At 40.1% G+C, this 25601-nt stretch overlaps 1 protein-coding gene across 22 annotated transcripts in view; it reads left to right on the forward strand.

The window, feature by feature from the left end:
- The window catches only part of adgrl2a (adhesion G protein-coupled receptor L2a), a 196481-nt gene extending 176819 nt beyond the window's left edge, over nucleotides 1–19662 (forward strand). For 15 of the 22 annotated variants that reach the window (XM_085928341.1, XM_085928340.1, XM_085928343.1 and 12 more), the window contains 13 exons: nucleotides 161–283; nucleotides 373–572; nucleotides 1224–1397; nucleotides 2049–2255; nucleotides 2761–2981; nucleotides 3867–3933; nucleotides 8723–8814; nucleotides 11290–11458; nucleotides 11545–11673; nucleotides 12294–12390; nucleotides 14207–14335; nucleotides 15214–15231; nucleotides 17301–19662. In XM_085928341.1, the coding sequence (XP_085784467.1) occupies nucleotides 161–283; nucleotides 373–572; nucleotides 1224–1397; nucleotides 2049–2255; nucleotides 2761–2981; nucleotides 3867–3933; nucleotides 8723–8814; nucleotides 11290–11458; nucleotides 11545–11673; nucleotides 12294–12390; nucleotides 14207–14335; nucleotides 15214–15231; nucleotides 17301–18190 (2516 nt within the window). In that variant the 3' untranslated portion in view covers nucleotides 18191–19662. Of the gene's footprint in view, nucleotides 1–160; nucleotides 284–372; nucleotides 573–1223; nucleotides 1398–2048; nucleotides 2256–2760; nucleotides 2982–3866; nucleotides 3934–8722; nucleotides 8815–11289; nucleotides 11459–11544; nucleotides 11674–12293; nucleotides 12391–14206; nucleotides 14336–15213; nucleotides 15266–16738; nucleotides 16778–17300 lie in introns of all 22 variants that reach the window. The other 7 variants (XM_085928339.1, XM_085928350.1, XM_085928354.1 and 4 more) reach the window with 5 other exon arrangements.
- Nucleotides 19663–25601: the final 5939 nt, after the last annotated feature.

Here is a 25601-nt window from a genome sequence, read left to right on the forward strand (position 1 = left end):
GGGTAATACGATTGTGAGTCTTTAAAAGAAAGCCTTGACATTAATCTCCGTAGTCTCGTTTCATTTTATAGTGATGTACCCATTTAAACATGCCTCGTTATGACTGACAAGTGACAACTCCTTTTTTCCCTTGATGGTCATCTTCTGACTCCTTCGGCAGTCTTGGATGTCTATGTACTCAGCACCGACGGTCAGGTGCAGGATTTTAAATTCCCACAATCCAACAAAGGAGGAATCTCAATCCAGCTTTCGGCCAATACCATCAAGCTTAACAGTCGTAATGGTGAGCTCCATTAAGAACGTTTTGACTTCAAAGAATAACGTCTCAACATGCCATTCATCCTCTTATGTTTTTTTTTCTTTTTTATTTAGGAGTCGCCAAGATGGTTTTTGTTCTCTACAAGAACCTAGGCCAGTTCCTCAGTACCGAAAACGCCACCATTCAGATGGCCAACGATGCATATGGACGAAACGTGTCCGTCAATTCCGACATCATCGCCGCCTCAATCAACAAAGAATCCAGCCGTGTCTTCATTAATGACCCGGTGGTTTTTACCCTGGAGCACATAGATGTGAGTGGAGTGGGAAAAGTCATATTTAAAAAAAAAAAAGAAAAGATTTAGAAAGTGGATTCACAGCAGAAAGCACGAATCATTTGAATTCTAAATGTCTGGCTCGGTCAGTCTGTAGTTTATTTAAGTCATTGAACATCAAATTAAAGCCGTCTTTAGAACCTAAGTGAATTCTTAATGAAAACTAATTCCTTAATCAACATCAGGATATAAATGATAGCCATTTTCTTTTATTGTGGGGGGAAATTAACTCCTAGATTAGTTGTACAATCTAGGATGAAATTACCGGAGCGCCAATTATCTTTCTTCTTTTAAAGTTGTCACTGAGTTCCCAGAGGGCTACGCGTGGCTCCATTCTTTATCTGGGAAATTGTGCAATTCCAAAGACATAGCGTCAAACAATTACGCTTCACTGTTATTAAAGCCTCATATATCCAAGAATGTGTCGCTTGATTTGGTAAGCATGTGCTAAATGAGATACAACATATGAATTGCTTCATAAGGGCTGTGAAGTGAGAAATCGTCATCCGTATCAGTGCGGAAAAATACTTTGTACGAGCAGGGGGTAAATGGCCTTTGTGTTGTTCATCTACTTCAATTTCAGGCAGTCAATTATTGGGACACTTTAGCATATCTCTTGTTATCTTGCAGATGGAGCACTACTTCAACTCCAATTGCTCCTTCTGGAATTATTCCGAGAGGAGTATGATGGGCCACTGGTCCACGCAAGGCTGCAAGCTCCTTGAGTCCAATAAAACACACACCTCCTGCTCCTGCAGCCACCTCACTAACTTTGCCATCCTCATGGCCCACCGCAAAATCTCAGTAGGTCATTTTTATGTTCTCTGATATTCATCATCTTTCTGGCATTTGTATTTCTGGCATTTGAGATGAATATTTTCTGCCAAACTGAGAACCCTAACAGGTCGTTTCTCCAGACTTTCAGAGAGATTTGTTCTGTATCAAAGCCATCTCTGTGTTTTTGGTAAAAGTTAAATGTTCAACTCTGAACTGTATTCTTTTAAAAATGTTGACAGTTAATTATTATTTCAGATCTTTATTGTTGTCATTGATAGACAAGGGGGGCTAATTTCAGGTTAATCCAAAAATTCCTCTTCAACCATGAACATGTTGAATCAGTTTAGCGTAAATGATACAGAATGGAGAAATTTAGCTAATTGGCTCTAAAGCTTGAGAGGTCCAAAAAGTTAAAATGCTTGAGTATAAATTGCCAAGCAACAAGATATTTCAATGAATTCAAGAAGAGAAATAATAATGCCGTCCATTAGCTGCTTTCAATGTTAATTGTTCTGAGGTTATCGTATTATTGTGAACATTTTGTAAAAAGGCTGGTTTTGATTTTTCAGAAATAGAACCTTTTGAGAAATCAGACAAAGCACCAAATGTGTGATACTTATCTAAAAGCGTCTTGTGGTTTTAACATTTAGTTGACATGTATCATTTTTTTTCTCCTAGGTCAACAGACAACATAAGCTGCTGTTGAATGTCATTACCCGCGTGGGTATCGTGGTGTCGCTGGTCTGTCTAAGCATGAGCATCTTCACCTTCTGCTTCTTTCGAGGACTGCAGAGCGATCGCAACACCATCCACAAGAACCTCTGCATCAATCTCTTCCTCGCCGAGTTAATATTCCTAATTGGTATCGATATGACAGAGCCCAGGGTAAGAGGGGAGGGCGTGCACCCTAATGATTTACTTTGCATTCATTCGCTTTCACGTTATCGCTTCACAATCCCACAAAACAAGGCAAAAGACTCTTCAGAGTTAAATGGATGAGATGAGCTTTTAAGTGTTGTTTGTTCCAAAGCCTCTCAGCTTGTCCCTGACATGACATGAGTAGAACAGCACCATTAATAAAGATTACTAAAGAGCCGTGTCCACCCCTTGACATATTTTTTTTCCTCCCTCTTTTGAAGCATAGTTGCCAAGGTTTCTCTTGCTTCATGACATGTTTAAGGTTGCCGGGTGATATATATTTTTCTTTTAATTAAAATCTCAGCTTTGTATTAAATTCAGCTACATTAGTAGACTTTTTCTGCTGACTCAAAATTAATATGGTTCACTTTCTCTTCTGTTTTAAATTGTATGTGATATTAACATCAATTGAAAAGCAACGAGTATTTAATCAATTGGACCCTCTTTGATTTGGACGTTTGTTCTCGTTCAGATTGGCTGTGCCATCATCGCGGGAATCCTCCACTTTTTCTTCTTGGCTTCCTTCTCCTGGATGTGTTTGGAAGGAGTCCAGCTGTACCTCATGCTTGTGGAAGTCTTTGAAAGTGAATACTCGCGGAAAAAGTACTACTACGTATCTGGTTACCTCTTTCCTGCCATCGTGGTTGGCGTCTCTGCGGCCATCGACTATGGAAGCTATGGGACAGAAAAAGCGTAAGTAAATCATTTGGGTCTATTTTGTCAGAACAAAACTGCTCTGTTTTCTGTTTCTACTACCTGAATCATGTGCAAATGCCTCATAGGTAGCATCAAACTATTTGAGCTGCTGTCAGCAGGGATGTGCAGCTGTTCAATTTTTCATGTCATTTGAAAGTGTTTGACGGACTCAACACTGCGGTTAGAACGGGGGGAGGCAGGGGGTTTGGTGTGGGTACATTAATGCTTTTCTCCGAAAAGACCCTCAGGTGACCTCTTGTTTGTAAATGCTTTGTGCAGAAAAAGCTTTTTACATAGATTAATGACCGCATCGTTGCTAAGACTATGAAGTGGGGCTACTTAGGGTCTGCCCTCTGTTCTGCACAAATGGTAAAAAAAGCTTTTGAGGTTAAATATTGATGAGAAATCATTCAATCCATCAGCCGAACAATGAGAAGTAGGAAAACAATGCTAAGGATAATCGGTGATTTGATGAGTTGAAATGTTTTTTTTTGATTGGTAAAAAATAGAAATGTGTACAATAAACATATTATCGTGAACAAACATGGTCATTAAACATAACTTGAACCATCTTGAGTACAAATGGAGCGCCGGTTCATTCAGTCATTTCAGGAAACATATTCCACCTGTTGCTGAACCTAACCCTTTATTCAGAAATACATATGACTACCTAAATATATTACATATCAATTATTGTTATTGTATATGGAGGCAATATTTGGAATCAATTAATAGAACATCAGCAAAAATACTTGCATCTCTGATTTTTTTTTTTTTTTTTTTTTTAAATGTGTTGACTAGTCAAAATGCATCTGCAAAAGAATGCAGATGCATTTTCTCTTTCCCAAACTGAAGTTATATTTTCTGTCTTTCCTTCCACAGGTGTTGGCTAAGTGTGGATAATCATTTCATCTGGAGTTTCATAGGACCTGTCACCTTTATCATCATGGTAAGCTTTAAGTTGTATTTTCTGTGTGAAAAGTGAATCTGATGGAGTGAGTGGGGCGAGATGAAGCAGATGCAGGGAAGAGATTAAGGTGTTAGTGAGAAAAAGAATCCTCCTGCCGAAGAAATTTTAGGAGTCATCCGACAATAATCTCTCTGATAGTGTGTCTGTACCTTTACACAGCTCACGGGGAGGGCAAGCTGTTGTTGTACAATGAAGCGCTGTGATGCGTGCATTCAAGTAAAACGGCACGTTAAGATTTTATAGCTGCTCTGTTCCTTCTCTGCACCAGCCTCCTTTTGTGTTGTATGTCAATTGTAAATAGCAGATGACAGCATCAGTGAAAGGCACGACTTGTTTGGTCAAGGACCGTTAGAGGTGAAGGACGTGTAGCATATGTCCCATTGAGCCATACAATGCTGGTCATGACATTATTATCTCCCACTCCAGACAAGAGCATGTGTTACCATCATCATGTGTAAAAAGACAAAGAAAAAAAGAACATATATCATCTCTGGTTACCACACCCTGTTTTATCTTACCCTTCGTGCACACTAAGAGAGATGAGGAAGTTACCATCTACGTAGCTACCACGAGGATGCAAACTTCTGTCTGCATTGCCGGACAGATGTATTAGATTTGTTCAGCGCTTTGTTCATTAACCAGCACCATGGTTGGCGCTGTACCTACAGATGCATCAGCATCTCTTTTTGAACATTAAACTGACAATGAAAATGTGCTGCAATGAGAGAAGGAAAGGGGCCATTTATGTCAAACCCAAGCAAGCCTCGTAAACCGCAGCGTGCTTTGAAAGCAGACATACTGTACAGTGTTTTGTCTGTGTACCATCAAATTAACATTTCTTTCTGTAGTACCGTATTTTTCCGACTATAAGCCGCTACTTTTTGCACAAGCTTTGAGCCCTGCAGCTTGTAGCCCGGTGCGGCATATCTATGGCTTTTCCACGATCTTCGTGACGTTTAATATACTTATACACTCGTTAAAAAAAAGGTTGTGGACTGCAGTTGTGCGGCATGATTTGATTGACGGAGGGATATGTGACCTGACACGGTCACTGGGAAGAAGGGTGGCGTGTTGATGGCACAATTATCACGTACAAGAGACCGAACGAGATCAAAAAGGACATTACTGGAGAAAGGAAGCTTTGACTATAGTTTTCTGTAGATGTTTCACTAATGCCACGCGAGGTCGAGTTTTTACTGATTTGGAAATCTCTCTGTAGAAAAAAAGTGTGTATAATTGCAAAACGGTACCAAACAAAAGTTGTCTTGCCTCTCTGCAAGCACTCTTGACAGCCACACGGGAGCGCATTTTTCTTTTCTTAATTGGACCCTCATTGTTTTCCAATTGTATGTTGTTGCCGTAATGATTTGCATGAAAAATGTGTCTGCAGTGGAAATGTTGATCAGGATCCCGGCGGTGATGACCGCAAAGATAGAATCATGACCCTGCGAGTCGCTAATGTATTGGAGGAGAGCTAATGTGTGACAGGAATGAGGTTTTGCAGAACTCGCTCGTCTGATTTGGTGCAACAAATGACTCAAAAAGACAAAGTACTGTGGAAAGGCTGATCTCCAGGGAAGTATGCAGGAGCAAGGTTTGCCTGCACCAACAGTGACCTTGGGTTTCTCGACAAATTGCCTTTGTCCTTGTCAATGAAGAAGACCAGAAACTCCCCAAGAGCCAGAAGAAAATGAGGGGAAAACAATGTGTTGTGGTTAACGTCTGTACCGAGACCATGTTGTTTGAGTTTTAATCAAGAGCAGTCATGTTCTCCCTTGTAACCGTTGGACTCTTTTGCTTTTCCTACCACATTATTATCCCACATATGATATAGTGTCCATGAAATTAAATGTCACATTTTGTCTGTTTCTAACATTTCAACAGGGCCCTAAATTGTCAAACTTACCTTCTCATAGATTCAATGTCATTCAAATGCGTGTTAACTTCATTGACCCGATTTTATTATCAGACCCTTTGCGAAACACTTTTATTGTTGTTTTTGTTTTCTCAATGGGTATCCTTGGACTGGGAATGACACAAAAGACTGGGTAAAGACTGAGCTATTTATGGAATGGATTTTTTTTTATGTTTCTTCTTAGTTTGCAAATTTGTTTAATTAAATATAATGCAGTAAAGGTTTGAGAAAATCTTTTTTGCAACATTTTAAACGACCTCATGTTTGCTTCTCAGATAGACTCATACGTGCAGTGACTCTGAACTGGTGGGTTGGGAACCAAAACTGGGTCAGGAGTCTTATTTGATGGCTAACAGACAGGTAGTGAAAAATTACAGACGGTCCTTTAGGACAATACAACATATTTTTTAATTTCACTCTTCACTGCTGTAGAAGTCAGTGAAATATTTAACGTGCATCCCAGATCGGAGGAACATTTTGGTGGGTATGGGTCAGAAAATTAGCAGCATTTCAAACAGCTTCTCATATAAACCATGCTTGCTTTTGTAACATAACAATTCAGATGGTAAAACATTTTACGGTTGCTTTTATGTATATCTTTCACAAAGGCTGACGATGTATTTATTTTGCACTATCCTCCAAAGAAGGTAGCAGCACTTACTTTTGTATTGTTGTCAAGTTCATTCTCAGTTCTTGAATGAAGTGCTCTGAAAGGCACTTTGTAATTATGTATACTTGAAAATGTGATAGTGTGTTTTCAAAATAATTGTTTTTTGAAAGTTGAAAACTGCCGGTTTCCGGGTGACAAAGGATGATTTATTTAAGAAGAAAAAAATACAACAAATAATGTGAGAATCAAATGTATTTTTGAATTGAAACATATTACTTTAATCAGTTTCCACCCAAAAATTATTGCATACCAATTAACAGATATCAACTCCAAATTTGGACAAACATTTTCGGGATGTGGGTTGGATAGATTGCAGAGGTGTACAACTGTCCATTTTTAGTTTCTTTTCCTTTCTAGCCTTGGACAACACAGCAAAAGCTGGCGGAAGGCACTTAGATCATCGTCGTCTCTGGGCACAGGGGCTATTAGCTCCATGAAAGGGGTACATGGAAATAATGAATGTATGCTTGCGGTAGTTGGAGGGTAAGCCATTAGTATGCTTGAGCTAACATGAACACAAGGCCTTTTGGATCATGACACGTCGCAAGCAGTTCTTATCATGTGGACAGCTCCATCTGCACCTTTAATATTTTATCCCCAGCAGTTCATTTAGAGTTCACTGTGTACACACGCAGGCTACCTTGGAAAATGTGAAAGGAAGCATGGGAGGGGAAGGAAGCTTTTTCCTGATGTCCCAATGTGGCAAGGTTGCTTCTGCATGGCTTGCGGTGATGATTCCCAGACAGAAAAGACGGAGTGAAGGTTGGAGGATGATCCCCCAGGGAAGCGAGTTGGTGGTGGGGGGGGGGCATGTGCCGTACGACTAGGTTACTTTAAAGCTCTGTGTCACACTCCTCTGTCTCATTGGATCCATGTCACTACTCCAGGCTGTGTGAAAAGGGGCTTTTGAAAAGTCCTTCTTTCGCTTCTTTACACACCTCCCCCATCTTCAGTCTCCACCGCTGGACTCAGATGATGGTAATAATAGTGGATTTCTGTGAAACAAACCACAGATTCATTGCCATCTTTTGATACAGTCTAAACCGAGGTACTCCATTTTACGTTCTCGCCCTGCCCGAACTCCCTTATACAGGCTGCCTTATTGTATTGTGTTTCGCACCGTGAGTTGATTGCATGAGGAGGGGTGATGTATCGATCACGGGCAGTCTTTTCATAGGACCCCCCCCCCCCAACACACACACACAATATGTTTAAGAATGAGTGGCCATGGTGTGAGTGGAACCTGGTATGAGTGAAACCCCCAAAGGTCATTTATTTCATTCCCTCCCACCAGGCAATGCATTTTATTCTCTGCAGGGTTTATTATGCTGTAGCTTAACACTTAAAATTTCTCTTTTAAAGTCTGACTACATGTATTGTCTTTGATAGGCACATATACTCTCATTCATCTTTCACAGATATTCCTTACCATTATTATTATTTTTTTTTATAAGGTTCGCCTGCTTGTTTGAGTGCATGAAAAAGCTGGGTCGGGGTCTACTTTTTTTCCAGAATAGATATTTTTTTAAGTGAATTTATTTGAAGCAGCTCTTCTCTGTCAGCCCATCCAAGCTTTGTGTCTCTAAATCACGGTATTGATTTTCAAGGTAGCAAAAACAAAAAAAACTCTCTGAACTCTCAGCACGTCAAATGCTTTTTTTTTTTCTCCCCCAGTCTGTTATGTTCCACTGATTCCCTTAAGGTTTAACGCACTAAAATGCTACCCCTCCCTCTTCTCTTCAACATTTGTATTTGCGGTCTTTTCTCTAACATGAAGAGGAATCGAAAACTGTACTGGTTATAATATTTCAGTATGTGCACGAAACGATGGAGTTGTTTTGTACAACAAAAAGGTTTCTTATTACCCCTTCTCTTTTTTGTTCCCAACTGAATTCCTCAGACTGAGGAGCCACTTCTCTTTTTTTTCCCCTTCTCTGATGGATTTTAATGCTTTCCCATGCTTTTATTGATATAGAATGACACTAAATTTGGCGCCAGTGGGCCCGTCTTCTCTCGGACTGGAGCGATAGATGTTTATTGGATTAGTCTGTGGACATGCAGGATTGGATCCCTGCCTTTTTTATTTTTTTTATTTTGAAACTTTGATACAGGATCGACCGAGATTCTTTTTTTATTTTCTTTGTCAGTCATTTCTTAACACTGCCTTTTCTCTGATTTGACAGCTCAATCTGATCTTCCTGGTCATCACCATGTACAAAATGATGAAGCACTCAACAACCCTGAAACCAGACTCGAGTCGACTGGAGAATATCAAGTAAGTAAAGTCTCCACTGCAAAATAGCCACATCCTACTTACCAGCAATATAACACTGCTGCTATTCTAGCAACTGCCCACGAAAGCTGAGCCTCTTTTACTCTTGAGGAAAGGCTTTCTTTTTTCAAGAATTTATCGGAGCAACAACTCTTTTAAAGTAGCTCACTTTTAAGAAACGGAATCATTTAAAAGCCCAACCTGTTTGTTAAATGATGATGATCCACTACCAATTTGGGTTTTAAGAATCAATTTGTCCCATTGGAAATAGAGCAATCCATTTATCGAGTTAAATTGGTACTATTATGAAGTTAAATGGTATTTTAACTGTCATCAGTGAAGATATGAATTACCGGCAACTGTTGCTATTGATAAAATGTAAGCGTTTGACTAAATTACCAATCTGAGGAGACATATAAGACATATTTTTACATTTCAGAAACCTTTCCCTTTTTTGTCATGTAATTGGCAGGTTTTTGTCAAAAATACTACAAGTATCGAAATTTTTTACAAAATATTTTACACCCATCTCATAGAAGCAAGCCAGCCCTTAATGCCACTCCACATCTATTTTTAATGTTGTTTTATTTATTTGAGAAAGAGTTAGCAGGAATTAAGCAGCAACTGACGACTTACTTCCTGCTTCTACAAACAAGCAAGAATGAAATCATGCAGGCTGGAATTTGCTCTTTGTTTGTATCCCCTTGTGCACTTCTTCACCAAACCAAAAAAATCCCAGTTTTTGACCCAATAAATTAAAACAAGCTCTTTGACAAAACTGCAGTAGACGGTTTGCCGCTCGACATTTTCTCATGTCGTAATTGCTTGTTTTTGTATACATTTGAAAACCGTATTTACAGGCTGCTAATCAGGGGTTACCCCGTGCTCTTGTTAACAGTGCAAGGGCTAAATTCAGTGTGATTTCATTATTTACTTTTCCTAGCAAATATGTGCAGCATGACAACACCGCGGTGAGCGTGCAATCAAGAAGAACTGACAGGATAAATGCTTATTTACGCACCCGGGTGTATTTGAGTTTTTCTGATCTCGTATTAAGGAAACCACAATTTGTGACTTTCTGCTGGGAACCTTTCTTTTCAAATTGTTTATTCCTGCAAGGATAGTTTGTGTATTAATAGCTTCATTGTGGTCTCTTTGTTTGTGTTCACATGGCACCATTGTAGCGCCAGTGTCTCTGCATGTTGCATGTGAAAGCAAATTTAACACGCAGCCTCTCCTTTCTCTTCTGTCACTCTCTTCTCTGTGGGGCAATCCATGCCAGTAATTATCACGTTTGTGACGGCTACTATAATACCGATTTGCCTGGGTAAGCTTTGACTTTACACCTCGGCTAATTACACACACACACAAACACACACACACACACAGTCATGTAAATGTAACAACACACAGTCATGTAAATGTAACAACACACAGTCAAACCTCGCTGTGATCTAATTGTGCTTTTCTCTTCCTGCTTCTCATGCTAGCTATGAAGATAATAAACAGTTTATCAAGTAAGGACGCATTGACCAGAGCTCCCCAATTTCTCTTTAATTCTATTTCCTCTCCTGCCTTTTTCTCGTTCCTCTTTCCAGTTGTCACCGGGTCATCCATCATTTCCCAGGCAGCAACTTTTAAACCAATCATTTTCTATCCTTGTGAATGCTTCCTCTCTCTGTGTACATTGTGTTGTTGTTGTTGTTGTTGTTGTTATTGTTGTTGTTCTCCTTGAACTCTTTCCTCATCTGCTGGTAATTATTAGTAAGTTTCAGATACACAGATATGTCGTACACTCGGATTGCGCTGTTTGTTTTGATATAACTGTACTGGCTGTGAAAAAAGGTCAAAATTGCAATTATAAGCTCTGGGATGAGTATAGTTTTGCAGAATATCGTGCAATAATTTTGGTTTGGTTGAACTCATTTTTCAGCCATTTTAACATTGAATTTTGGACAAGGGCATATTTTGCGAACTAACAGTGACAGAACGACAAAAATAACGGAGTTGTATTTTTGCCCCCATTTCGTTAGTATCTAGGCCTTAGCTGAGGTCTGCACTGTATCAGGTTTCATTCTGGTGTCCTTAGACATCCATCACAGCACATTTTTTGGTTAGTTGGATTAGTTAAGTGTTCCTATTAAAGAGCTACATTGCATTCTGACTAAACAGAGGATATTTGGAGGAGATCTGGGCAGTACAAAGCCTTACAAATAATTCAAGAAAAGAAAAAAAAGCTCTATGGTTGTAATGTTTACATGGAATATTGACTTTGTTTTTGTTAGAATGACAATTTTGTTTATACTTTGGAGGTCTGTGCCATACTGGCATTTTAGTTTTATTGGTTTACTCGCATCTGCCTTGCAGCTATCCTGTACCCTTTCTGAGCAATGGTGCCATTTATTGATTTGTCAGGGCCATGTAAGCTATACATAAAAAATGTAATGTCTTTTTCTGTTTATTTTCGTCATCTTGCAGATCGTGGGTCATGGGGGCTTTTGCACTCCTCTGTTTGCTCGGCTTGACGTGGTCCTTCGGTCTCTTCTTCATCAACGAAGCCTCCATTGTCATGGCGTACCTCTTCACCATATTTAACGCCTTCCAGGGGATGTTTATCTTCATTTTCCACTGCCTGCTCCAGAAAAAAGTAGGTTTCATGCCATGTGGCGGTGAACTCTTGTCACGTGGCACTTCAGCGTATTTCCAGTGAGTCATGTTTGTCTGCTCGCGTAGGTCCGCAAAGAGTACAGCAAGTGCTTCCGTCACACATACTGCTGCGGAAGGCTGCCAACTGAGAGCTCGCATGGCTCGGCAAAGACTTCCACTACACGGACAAGCGCACGCTACTCCTCTGGTACCCAGGTAGAACGTCAAGCTTGCGCAAGCCGCATCCTCTGTATTGCACAAGTCCCTTTCTTTTCTGCTGGCCCACTTCTTCTGCCACTTTTCTCACTAATGCCATGTGCATGTGCAATAAAAGTGCACTTTTTATTCGGTATTGCACACTGATTTGGGTCAAGCCACAATTACATGATTTTCTACATGATTGGTTGATTTATTAGGCAGCTTTCAACAGTTCATCAGATTGTAGATGGGAAAAAAAAAGGATGTGCATTTTCCTACATACCTTGTATCGGTACTCGATATTCCTACTTTAACAGATTCATCTATAGGTGTGTCTCATTGGCTCCAGCCACGTACACCATGTGATTGATCATTTCCGTAAAGTTAACCAAATTGTAAATAATTAATTAACTAATTATGTCCAGACCTAACAGGAACACTTTCTTTGTTCAAATAGTGATGAACGCTTAAGACATTCACTTTCAAAAGACAACTCTAAATTAGTGAGTAGAGACAGTGTCGCTGTAATTGTAAAATGTAGGCGTAGGAAGATGGTGCACACACTCAAATAAATGAAAGGAGATGTGAGCAGCGGGCTTGTTTAAAGTCCTAATGATTGTCCCTTGTTGACCTGACAGAGTCGAATCAGGAGAATGTGGAATGACACCGTAAGAAAGCAATCTGAATCCTCCTTTATCTCAGGTGACATCAACAGCACCTCCACCCTTAACCAAGGTCAGTTCACACCTCATTTCTCTCCACATCTCTCTCTCTCTCACACACACACACACACACACACACACACACACACACACACACACACACACACACACACACACACACACACACTCCCCTATGCACACATTTCATCATCCGGTTTAAAAATACTCCTCCGCGCCCGCCTGCTGCAAAGGATGGTTCCTCGGTAATCGTAATAAATGGCTGCGGCTTGAAAAGACAGAGCAGTGCGGTTAGAAAAGGGAAAAGAAATTATCTCACCCTTCTGTCTAGTTTCCCTGTTGTGTCTGCAAAGGATTACCAAAATCCATCCTCAAATAATCTGGTCACTCGGTTTTAAAGTGGGGTGGGAATGGAACATTTCTTATTGAAATGCTGTCTACTCCAGCACCATACTACCGTGAACATGCATAGAACACCTGTAGACAAAACTAAAAATGAGAAAACTGAATGTCATTTTAAGAAAGAAGCCATTTGTTGCCTCCCATCCGAGGTGACCTTGGTTACTCTCAAAGGGTGAGGGAAAAAAAAAAAGAAAAGAACTGTCATATATTATTTAGCTTGAGCACAAATATGATGATGAGAAGATGATGTTCAACTCTGGCTGACCCGGAGCGCTTAGCGTGTTGCTCGGCTTTCTGCTGCCTCTTAAATGGCTTTTCGAGCAGGTGAAGGAAAAGCGTTCCTATTCCGAGGCCGTTAACATCCCGCCTTGCTTCGATGCCAATTCCTGCACATCTCTGCCTTCACTCTCTTTTTTCACTGTCACTTCTTACAAGGTAACTCACTGCTCCTCCAGCTCTGAGGCACATTTTGACTCGCTCATACACCTCTAACAAAATAGAAGTAGAGCTTTTCTCCCCACACTGTCGAGCCGTGAAGTTGTTAATGTAAAGGTTAGATATTGATCACTCCGGGGTGTAGAAACCTAGCTACCCTGGAGAGCCGCTGCACTAAACGAGGGCTCTATCTCCTGGAAGCATTTCCTGTCATTAAAAGCATCCCTGAAGTCCTCCCAACAGACAGACAGATGGCATTTAACACAGGTGATTAATGGCACTGGAGATGCCTTCATTCCCTGAAATACATTACAAGCTGGTTAAAAAAAGAAATGGACAGGAAGATGTGGTTTAAAAGAATAACTCAAGTCTAAATGATTAAATAAAATACTGTAGGCCAACGATGGGCAACCTAAATGCTGGAAGCGGACACAATTTTTTATCAGTGCTACTGGGAGGCCACATAAGACCACACACCAGATTTAAAAAATATTTTGAAACATGAATATGGACAAAATATGTGCATATGTGCTCAAGTGATATGTATTTTTGTCAGTATAAAATACAGATTACCGATTAATTCGCAAATTAATAAAACATATTTTAATGAATTATCAAAAAATATTATTATTTGGTTCGCCCTCACAATACATTTGAATAGGTGTCAGTTATACATGTATTTTCGCTAATCGGAATGTGTTTAAAGGAACTCACGTATATGAAATAATTTTCTCATCGACGTATCTTATATCTCCGTATATATTTGCATACGCTATCAATCCCATGTCCATGTAATTGTGCACCAAATGCTTGTCCACCCAAACATATTATTGATATTCTACTCGGTAGAGCCATTCAGGTGCAGAATTGTTCAAATTGGTGTATTTGCTCTTGGCATGAACAAAAAACTCTTTTCTCCTCTCACATTTCCAGCTGCTTCCAGACAACTCAAATAATGACATTCTGAAAATCGCCTTCATTTATTACTTTTACTGATGGCTGAGTGCACATTCTCCTCTGTCTTTCTACTCCAGGAATGACTGGGAATTATCTACTAACAAATCCTCTTCTTCGACCACAAGGCTCTAACAACCCTTATAACACCTTACTGGCTGAGACAGTTGTGTGTAACACCCCTACGGCTCCAGTGTTTAACTCTCCAGGTGTGCATACTCATATGATCACCTGCTTTTTTACTTCTATAGTTTTTTTTTTACCTCCCTTCCCCCAAGTATCTCGCTCTTCAGTGTAGTGTTGACAGACCAAACAAAAGGCAGGATGTTGTACATTGTCGCGTTGTCATACTTGTCCACTTGTCTCCCATCAATTTCTCAACCTAAACAAGCTGTATTGTTTGACGAATGAGGTTATAGTGCAAACTGCATGAGCAATGTTATTAAGTCATCTGCTGTTTTGAGTGCTTTTATGGGAGATTTACCCTTAAAACACATCAAATCTATGTTAACATTACAAAGAATGCATTTAATAGAAATGAGTGTGACTGTCAGCCTGTTGTGAAAACTGCAGTGCAGTTACAGTTAAGCCCACAATTATTCATACGCTGGCCATTTATTTATAATATGACTTTTAATTTTTTATTTATTGGAAGGATAGCTACTAACTGGAGATGGCAAAAGAATGTCACAATAGTTTTCATTATTTAGATTGAATACTTCTATAGCTACATACAATATTAAACATTTACTAGAATTCTGTTGCTTATGCGCAAACTTGCCAAGGTTCTTTACAATGGGGGACTTATTTCACCGTCACAGTCGTCAAGGATATTAATCATCTGAAAATGTCAAATAAATTGAAAATAGAGGATATTTATTTTAATTAATACCATATATACAACAAAATTATTTATATTGGTTCTATATGTGTCATTTCCAGCTAGATGCTTTCCTTTCACACATCAAAATTGACTAACTAAAAATGTGGCCTATCTGGGTTTAACTGTACGTTTTCCCCACCATGTTGAATGTGAAATGGCATCTTTTGTGATGTTCCTGTGCTCTTCCCTTGTGCTTCCCTCTAGTGACCTACAGAGAGACAAGTATGGGAGTCAAACTTAACTTTGCCTATCAAATGTAAATTTTTTTCAGCATGCTTATTTAAAAAAACAAAAACAAAACAAACATCTCACCCCTTCCCCACCACCGGCACTTTTACTGTTTACTTTAGGCCATTAACACACACACACACACAATGAGCAAGGGGTTCACAAAAGGTTCTTTAGAATGACTAATATTTTAAAGGCATTATCATTTTTCCTTGTTTTCTGTCCAACTTTCAGGCAGCATTCTGTCTAGCTCATCTGGCACCTTTTTCTATCACTTTTTACCAGTAATAAAGACTCGCCTGGCGTGACAGCAGCTGTTTGATTTCCCCTTCAAATCTCTTCTTCTTACTTTCTCGCTGATAATAAGAGGGGCATCTCTGCTTTAAGAATCCCAAACCTGATGATCTCTTTGCCTCGTATTTTTCGTTATGTTTTTTTTTTACTTCTATGTACATATTTTACTGGGAAAAAAATGCACCCATTAGTCTTCCTGCTAATGTTAACATCTGGTTTAGTGTGAGGAGTTACATTGGCCTTTATCTTCTCTCTTTATCATCGAATAACCAAGATTTGTCTTTTTTTGGTGCTGCTTTGCATGACCTTCGTGCTATGAGGAATTCTTAACATGACTGCGTCTGACCTCTGCAGCGCTTGTGTTATTTCTCAGCTGCTCCACCAGTGACTGGTGTCTCACTGGGAACTGTCACTGTGACGAATGCCAAACACTGGGCTGTTGGCGACCTCTAACCTTAGCCAGCTATGGGCGCACAGGCTGCCAAGTTACGGACAGAATGTATACCTAATTGGACAAAAACAACTGAGAAAAGCTGTTTAATGGCCTTTAGTTAATATACAGTTGTGTTAAGAATAATGGCTGTGTGTTTAAAAATGTGTAAAGCTTGAAATCCTTCAAATGCATTGGGAATACTAAATGTTGTATTCCTAACTAGATTGAAGAAAAGCATCAAATGTGTGAATCTGCTTTTTTATTTGTATATCTATATATGTACATGTATAGATACATGTACATGTACCTATACAAGTACTTAGAGTACACATACCTGCATATACATCTACACTGTCTGTATAATATAGTACATTTCACAATCCATCTGTGTTTCTTGATTCAGCTTAAAAAATATATTTTTTGTGAATCAACAAGTATCAAGGTTTAGGGATTTGTGAACCCATGAATTGGGCTGGTATAATAGTATAGTGTATATTCATCTTATTGGTTTGAAAGCAATGCTTATTTCCTCTCCGGCAGGTAGGGTAACAATTTCTATACGCTATAGGATTTTGAGCTTTAGTCAACCTTTTTAGACACATTGCTGTTATTCCAAACACAACTCTACTTGGAAGTTCATTTGATTTTCTGAACCTTTGCTCTTGCTATGTTGAATTTGCAACTTTTTTCATTTATTTTTTTTGGTTGCTCTTTTGAGTGTTTTTTTTTTTCTTCATGTTACAATAAATCATTTTACTTTCTTTTGTACATCAGCTGCTCTTAGACCAGATAGGCTGAGCAGGCAGACATGAAGTGAGTCTTTTCACTTGCTGTGTGTGGTGATGGTGGAGTGCTGCTTGTGGGCTCCCCGTCGAGTGAGAACAAAGATGGCTGTCTCATGTTTACACATGACAACTTTCCCTTTCTTGTCATTCCTCCCCGTCTTTGTGCTTTTTCTCTCACCCTGCACCTTCAACCTATTTGGTGTAATGCAGCTTGCCCGTCTGTAGACCTCCACTCTGCCCGGTGTGTCGTGATGGTGCTTACCATTCTCTTGGTTTTCTTAATGTTGTTTGGGATCCCATTTTCATTGTCTCTTTGTGGCATACTAATACACACAAAGTTGACTATGAATAAATTACGGTTGAAATAAAGTAAAAAAAAAAGTATAAAAGCAATTTCTCAAAATGCATGCAAAGCATTGTGCCACACTAACAGAAAAATGGCATGGCTTAATGTTAACTATGTGCATCCTAAACAGCATTAAATTTAGCATTCGGCGCTCGTGTAAAAGAAAGATGTAAAATAACGAAAAGTCACTTTCTTTCCTTTGCAGGGCACTCACTGAACAATGTGGTGAGGGATACAAGTGCAATGGATACTCTACCGCTAAATGGTAACTTTAACAACAGCTACTCACTCCGCAGTGCGGACTTCGGCGACAGTGTACAGGTGGTCGACTGCGGACTCAGTCTGGACGACGCTGCCTTCGAGAAAATGATCATCTCTGAGCTTGTACACAACAACCTGCGTGCCTGTAACAAAAGCCACCAACAGCAACAGCAGCCACCCCCCAATTTGCATCACCCTCCCCATCAGCACCACCGACCTCAACAGCAGCAGCAGCAGCCGCCTCCGCCGCCAATGCAGTACCACCACCATCGTCACCTCATGGCGGAGCGGGCTCCACCCAAGGTGACGGCAGTGAGGGGCAGCAGCAGCGAGGATGACGTCGTCGCCGACGCTTCTTCTCTGGTGCACGTGGGCGAAGCGGTGGGCCTCGAGCTGCACCATCAGCATGAGCTGGAGGCGCCGCTCATCCCCCAGCGGACTCACTCGCTTCTGTATGCTCCCGAGAAGAAGGTGAGGACCGACGGGGGAGTGGAAACCATTGTGGGCCGCCTGACACCCGACAACAACGACCAGGAAAGTTTGCAGTCTCCAAACAGAGACTCCTTGTACACTAGTATGCCCAACCTGAGGGACTCTCCTTGTCCAGAGAGCAGTCCTGAAGTTGTGGAGGACTTGTCCCCATCCAAGAAGAGTGAGAATGAGGACGTTTACTACAAGAGCATGCCTAATTTAGGAGCCGGTCACCAGCTGCAGGCCTATTACCAGATAGGCAAAGGGACGAGTGACGGTTACATTATTCCCATCACGAAAGACGGCTGCATACCGGAGGGCGATGTACGGGAAGGACAGATGCAGCTCGTCACAAGCCTTTAAATGTATTACGATGAACACCCAACCCTCCTCCTGACCATCTTCAGCCGTGAACATTTGGTGGACAAATTAGTGAGGAAAAGTGTGTCATTTGAACTAGCCATTGACCACTCTTTTTCCCCCAAACAGGTCACTCTTCCGCCCTTTTCAGCCATTGCTGCGCAACGTTTTAATAAAAATGTACATACATAGAATACAGAGTCAAATTTTCATTTTTAGAAATAAGCCAATTATGTATTTAAATGTGCTGCTGCTGTCAAAAGTGTACGGTACCATAATAGAAATACAAAAAAAAGCGTTACTTGATCCCTCAGAAAAAGCATTTAAAAAGGTTGTACATATACTTCCCAGCATCCTGTGTTTTTATTTTTTGTTTTTTAATTGTGAACAAAATGACATTCAAGGACCAGGACATTGACTATAGTCTGTACAGCCCCCCCCCCCCCCCCCCACCACCACCACCACCACCAAAAGGAATATATACGGTCATGGTCATCCCTTCATCCCCATGCTGTTTTTTCGATTGTATGACCACTAGCAATCAAGCCCCTGGCCTTATATTTTCTCAACTGTACATTGAAACTGTAGTCAAGAATAATGGCTATAAATATATATTTTGTTGTATTGCTGGTGTAAAATACAGATTCTTGGGACACCGTAATTATAAAGAAACTGTTTAACTGCAAAATTTAACATTTGAGAGACTATTGTCTAGAGGTTATACATAGTGGCTTCAATCGTTGATTCATGTTAGTGAGTTGGAACGTTAAAGACATACAGTATGTAAAGAAATAAATAAAATATACATAAAAAAAATACATGGATGCTTTATCACATTTTGCACCAGTGAACAGTGTTTATACTGTCTGGATTTCATTGATTAGTATCACTCACATAAATGTGTTGATCTGATTTTGCCAGAGTTGCGTTATTTTATGCATCAGTACATATTTTTACTGTTATGGCAAATGATGGGCAGTTCGAAAATGAAAGGGTTGTTTCATTGATGGTAATCATTAATTTTCTTTCACTGCCTTGGTTGAAATGGTTTATTTAATTAAATTAAATTAAATCTTTTTTTTTTTAATAAATGGGGAAACATTCTCAGCACTGGTATACATATTGTACTGTAGCTCATAATTTTGTGTAAACATATTAGAATGGGCTCGAGTATCCACTCTAAAACTGATGTAAAGTTCAACACTTGTTTGGCAAATACAATAAATGTGAGTTTTTTTCGCAAATGTCATGTTGCTTATTGATGGTGTATTTGCTACTACAGGACACCACATTGATAGGTAAATAGGTGACTTTATGTTTATTTTCTCTTTTTTTTTTTTCTTCAATGGCTGCACATTTTGAGAGAGCTCGTTTCACCCATATTTGTCAAATACGGCAAATCTCTCCATGTTAATCAAAGACGAGAAACTCAGGTAGGAATATTGCGATGTAAACGGTTCTGTGTGGTTGTAACACGAATAAAGCTTCAATGATTCTGATTTACAGTATTCCGTTAAGTATATTCTTGAATGACCCCTGCTTTTGGCACCGTTAAGCAGCTCTACACAAATCTTTTGTCTTTATTAGGATGTAGGAGTGTATCCACAGAGCTCACAACTGGTCAATGTTAGTTAGACTTGGCTGCACTTGTAGGAATATATTATACAAGATCTGTGTATTTGCTCTAATTGTCCTTTGCATCTGAAGCCCACACCGAGTTCCTACCCGTGTTACACCTAAGGTAATGCTAATTTACGAAGCACTGCAATGTAACACCAGTTGAGGCAAAGTGACAAGATCTCAGCCGGGGGCCTGGAAATTGCACAGATTACCATTTGCCATTGAAGTAAACTACGCAGACCTCTGTCAGAGCCACGCAACATGGCAGTGAGTGGGCTACTGTTTTGACTCAAACCGCAATTATGTGGCATTTAAAAAGTGAAGCAACTGACAAAAGTTGTAGACATAATTATACATAGGTAGGCAGTTGACCATTAAAAAAAAAAAACGGAAGACAAATAGGCATTTGATGGACCGTTTGGCATTGTGTTTTTGTTCTGACGTCTTGTCTTTTCAGTGATGGCTCCACAAATTGAATGTGTGACACTCAGTCGAGCCCATCATGAATGAGAATAGGTAGTGGGTTTTAGAAATTAATTTATTGCTTCTTTCCTAAATCATGCCTTTGTTTTTTGAACCCTCAAATGCATACTGAAGTTTCAGTGCCTGAACTACAGTATATCAACAAGACTTTTCTCTGGGAGACATTGCAGAATATTGCTCAAACTTTATGTTTATACTGCAACCCTAGATGCAGCCTAAACTTAGCTTGCAAGCTGGTTTGTTTTTGTAATTCAGAGCATAGCAATATGATCCGGAATAGGATATTTATCTGTGATGGATAGTGTGGACTTGGCACCCTCTAGCTTTGCGTGTGGCCTTCCCACCACATGAGAGCCTCTCTAATTCTCTGCTTCTTGCTCAGGGAGAGACTTGGCCTTTGTCAAACATCGATTCAGAAGTAGGCCAGGAGCCGGGGAGCCGCGGGCTCGGAGACGTGAGTGGCAGTCCGCGCTGAGGAAACCAAGGTAGACAAGACTGTCAGTAGAACGGAAATATGAATGTTGCATTGACCAAAGCAACGACATCCGAACAATAGTCGGAGTCACTGAATGAACATTAACTGTAATATTTGATACAATTTGCGGTTTTTTTTTTTTATTCCCACCAAATGTGATTTGTGATGTGAGGACTGCAAGAGTACAAAAAGTCACACAGATCATCTTTTTAAAGCAGTAAAAAGCCTTTCAACTGCAAATATTACATTTAAATTCCTTTTACAAGGTGCTGAGCACACATCACTGATTTCAACTAGTATCCCAATATAGCTATGAAAATATATTGTCGCAATTTCTCTCGGTCAGGGAGCCATAGTCAGTGTCTCCTTTTGCCGGTCCCAAGCCTGGGTAAATGCAGAGGGTTGCGTCAGGAAGGTCATCCGGCGTAAAAACTGAGCCCAAAAAACTTCTCATACGAATTATCTGGACGTAAAACCGGGTGTTTCGCCGTGGTGACACCTTCGAGTAAAAGCCGAAAGGAGCCGTTGTTTTTTTCAAAGAACTTGCACTGTATTATGAGTGTATTTGAAAATGTTTCACTCCAACCCCCTGCTGGATCAGAAGTCAATAGTCACTTCAATGGTGATATGTGCGGCTGTATAACTCCTGTGATTGGAAAACACAGTGGCACTTACAGATGTCATCAGCACAGATGAAAGCGATTGCGTTCTCAAGTTGCACAGTATCTGGCAGCGCAAAACTAACTTGAGTCAAAGGGGACCCTTTAACTGCTTACTCTTTTCTTCCCCCAGCCTCTTTTGTCCTGTCCCCAACTTCAAATGTGCAAATTTGCGACCCATGGGCGACTTAGATCCGGTACTGCTGAGGTGAAAAATCCAATTAACCTGCAGCTCTAGCTGCCTTCGTTATAATCCCCTCCCATAATTATGGAATAACCAGATGCAGGGTTTCAAATGAAAAAAGAGATGAGGGTGACTGACTGAAGAAGAGAAAATGAAATAAAAGCGTAGTGTGCCAGTGTATTGCGTTCCGGTTTAACCTCGGGGGGAAACAGATCATTTTTAAGACAGGTTTTGTATGTGAGACCTGCAGAAGTAGCAGTAATCAGGATAAGTATGTTCTAATTATACACTAACGAAAATAAGAATGGAGGATATCGGGGAATGTTACATTGTTAGACTGCATAAATCTATCATATAAAGCTGAGATGAGAAACTGAGGCTGTGGGAGCACTGAGGGATCATTGTCAGTCCTCCACAGATGCTCAAACAAGGCTTTAAAATGATTAAATACTTTGCATTGGGAGAAAAAGTGAAAATTAAAATCATTAACCCTTCACGGTCTATCTTCCATTGTTTTGTTTAAAATAGAATAACATCACAGATAGGTAAGGCAGCGTCTTTGATGATAAATTGCTGAAATACAAAAACACCTTAAGCTCATCCATTTAAAAGCAATTATGGATGTTGTTGCAGCCATTTAGCATGAGTTCAAGAAAAACAGATATTATTCGCTTTAGGATGACTGGCATTTAGTCTTGTGATTAAAAAAAAAAACTTAAAAAAAAAAGTACTGTCTCAACCCTCATTGCATCCCCCTTTATCTTATTTTGCAGAAAGACCTCAAGCATGCAATTATTTTTACTTTCAAATGACACAAGTGGTTCACTTTTCCAACAAACATTAGAAATTTCAATTAGGCAAAATCAGATCAAACTTTCAGGCCAAAATTTGAATCACACAAATGTTTTTTTTTTCTGGGTATTTATTGAACAAGCACAATTTGAAAGTGCACAAAGGTTACGTGAAAAAGGCAACCATGGTACAATGTACTGTACAACAGACCAGCAGCAGCGGAAACTCACCACAGGAGCCGCAATCTGAGTGTTGGATAAAATTAGAATTAAGCACCCGTGATATTTTACAATCTTTCTTCTCACTCAAGTACATCATTACAAAAGTTAAAGTCCCAATGATCATCGTCACACACACATCTGGGTGTGGTGAAATTTGTCCTCTGCATTTAACCCATCCCCATGTGATTTTGATCCATTCCCTGGGGGAGAGGGGAGCAGTGAGCAGCAGCGGTGCTGATTTAAGCCCCCAATTCCAACCCCTTAATGCTGAGTGCCAAGCAGAAAGGCAATGGGTCCCATTTTTATAGTCTTTGGTATGACCCGACCGGGCTTTGAACCCACAACCTCCCAGTTTCAGGGAGGCCACTCTACTACTAGGCCACTGAGCTAGTGCAAACAGCAATTCATAACATTTAGAGCCATTCAATGTTCTGTAAAGGGAAATGCATTACAGTATTACAGGCCAGTATGTTGTATTTCTAGAAGCACCCCACACCTGCCAATCATGTAAAGTGTGATACTTGAATCTCAAACAGCAACACATTGGCACCATCATTTAAACACCCAGGAAACCTTGACCGCTCCCATCAGGACACAGATGAGATCCATAAAGCAGCCAATGGACTCTGCACTGCGTTTATAATTAATAAGTAGAGGGAAAAGAGTTATAACCTTGAGTGCAGCTGCACATTGACATGGAATATTGATTCAGAATTTCTTTGCTGGTGCCAAAGGTGTTCTGTGAAGACAAGATAGAAAATATATTATGAATGTCTCTGTTGGACTGTAGTTTCTCATGCCAATTCAAAGGAGCCGTACAAGAGAAAACCTTGTCATGCTGATATCGGCCAAGCGGTCCCACGGGGTCGTTATGACCGTGAGCTAGTTGACAACTCAAACGACATTTTTTGTGTCTGATCTTTGTCAAATCATTTGCACTGTGATGCCATTATCCTGCTTGTTTAGGTACATTGCTGTGCGGAATTAACTCACTCACTCACTCACTCACTCACTCACTCACTCACTCACTCACTCACTCACTCACTCACTCACTCACTCACTCACTCACTCACTCACTAAAAGGCCGTCAGGTATATTGGTGAACTGGTAAGTGGCTGTTTTTCTGTTTTGTGCATCTTGTAGGAATGTCTTCTTGTGAATGGAGTGCTTGTCGTGGATTGTCCATAACGAAAACTATGTTAGCACATGTGCAAATTCTGGAGTGGGAGGAGTTTAGTGAAGGCATGGAGAACGCCATCCAGACGGCTTTGAAGAATCTTTGGTCAAAGTCGGAATGTGTGTTCCAACTGCAGGAGGATTATACGCCTCAGTCTTTCTATCAGGTCTGTTCAGGGGTACTGGAGGTCATGGGTCAATCAGTTGATCTCAAATTTGGGAGGCTCATCGGTCTGAAAACACTGACTGAAGCTATGCCCATTCCAAACAAACCAAGCCAAGAAATATTTGCTATATTCGATCCAGAATGACACATTTCCATCTTATTGTGACAATTGATCTCTTGATTTTGGTCCACTGCTAATACAGTTATCCTTTAGATGAGAGTGTCCTTTTTTTGTTGTTGAACGATTTCAATCTGAACGGACATTACGAGGTCTTGCCAATCATGCAAATTCAATTTCCTATTCATTGGATCCCACTGCAGATAGCAGGAGGGAGAAAAGCATTATGTTGGCTTGAGGGGAAAAGGGGAATAGCAGACAAGAAATGAATGATATCTGATCTGAGGTTTCATATCGCCAGCAATCAAACCTACATTTAAATGATCTTATGGTCTAATGTCAGGTATGCTTCCTCCTTTCAAGCCATTTCTTTTTTAATATGGCAGATTAAATGCTTTGCCTACATTTTGTGATAATTGTCGCATTGGCGCCCGGGACTATGAGTGATTTCTTTTGCAAATTCCAGCACGAGCCGTGGAAATAGACTTTTAATTTCAATGTATTTCAATAGCAGCAAGTGTAATGGATGATGGTGGCTCTGCATGATTGATTAGTTTCTCACTTGAAAGTCTACCTCTGCCGATCTTTGCACAAGGATGGATTTTTAATAACTGCATGCATACTCTTAATTATACTCATGTTTTAGCTTATCGGGAGCTACGAACCTACACTTGAAAGGTTCAAATGTGTTAAACAAAGCCAGAGGCATGTCGACAGATGCTGAATGGTAGTTTTGTCTTGGGAGCATCAGGGATTTCAGCTCTAAGGTGAAATCAAACAGGAGCCACATTACAACTCACTTTGATGCGATGCTTCCAGCTGTGGCTGGCACATCAGCGATGTACGAATTGTGAGTATATCTGAAAGAACCTCAGGGCGGTCGTATTTCTACGATTGTACAAGGTTGGTGCAGGGCAAAGTGGGAGAAACAATGAAATAAGATTTTTTTTTTGTTTTGTTTTCTTTTCTTAGAGTCGATTTGCAGCAGGGCAAGACATAAAGTAGTACAAGTGGCAGAAACTAAACTACTGTGGAGATCAGCAGGTGCTCATGGCTTAACACTTTAAATCTTATGGCCTCCCAAGACCCAAACCATATGTCCCAACTTCCCACACTAAAGATATTAAAATAAAATTGAAGGCTGCCAGAGCTGAGGAGGTCATGGTTTTGCCAGTGCTAGTTTGCCTTTGTCTCTGTTTAATTTATATGGCTTTAGGGGTGGAAGAAAAACTCCTAAAAAACAATAGATAGGTTTCACTGAACTTTATAGAGGTCAAAGAAAAGCATTAAACCACTGAAAATTGTCTTCTTTTTTTCTCATGTCATTTCTGGATTTGAAATTGTATAAAACACTCAAAGCAGCTGCCCTGGTCACTCACCGACTTTTTATATGAAATCGGTCTTTCCCATCCCAGAATACTTCTTTTGAAAGGGGTCAATAGATAATATCACCACTGACCTTCCATTTATATTACATTTTGTTGTGAACTATGATTTTTTTGGCGGTGATAGAAATGATA

The sequence above is a fragment of the Syngnathus leptorhynchus genome, chromosome 13 (assembly GCF_054491065.1).
Source record: "Syngnathus leptorhynchus isolate UIUO chromosome 13, UIUO_Slep, whole genome shotgun sequence".
Taxonomy (NCBI): Eukaryota; Metazoa; Chordata; class Actinopteri; order Syngnathiformes; family Syngnathidae; genus Syngnathus; species Syngnathus leptorhynchus.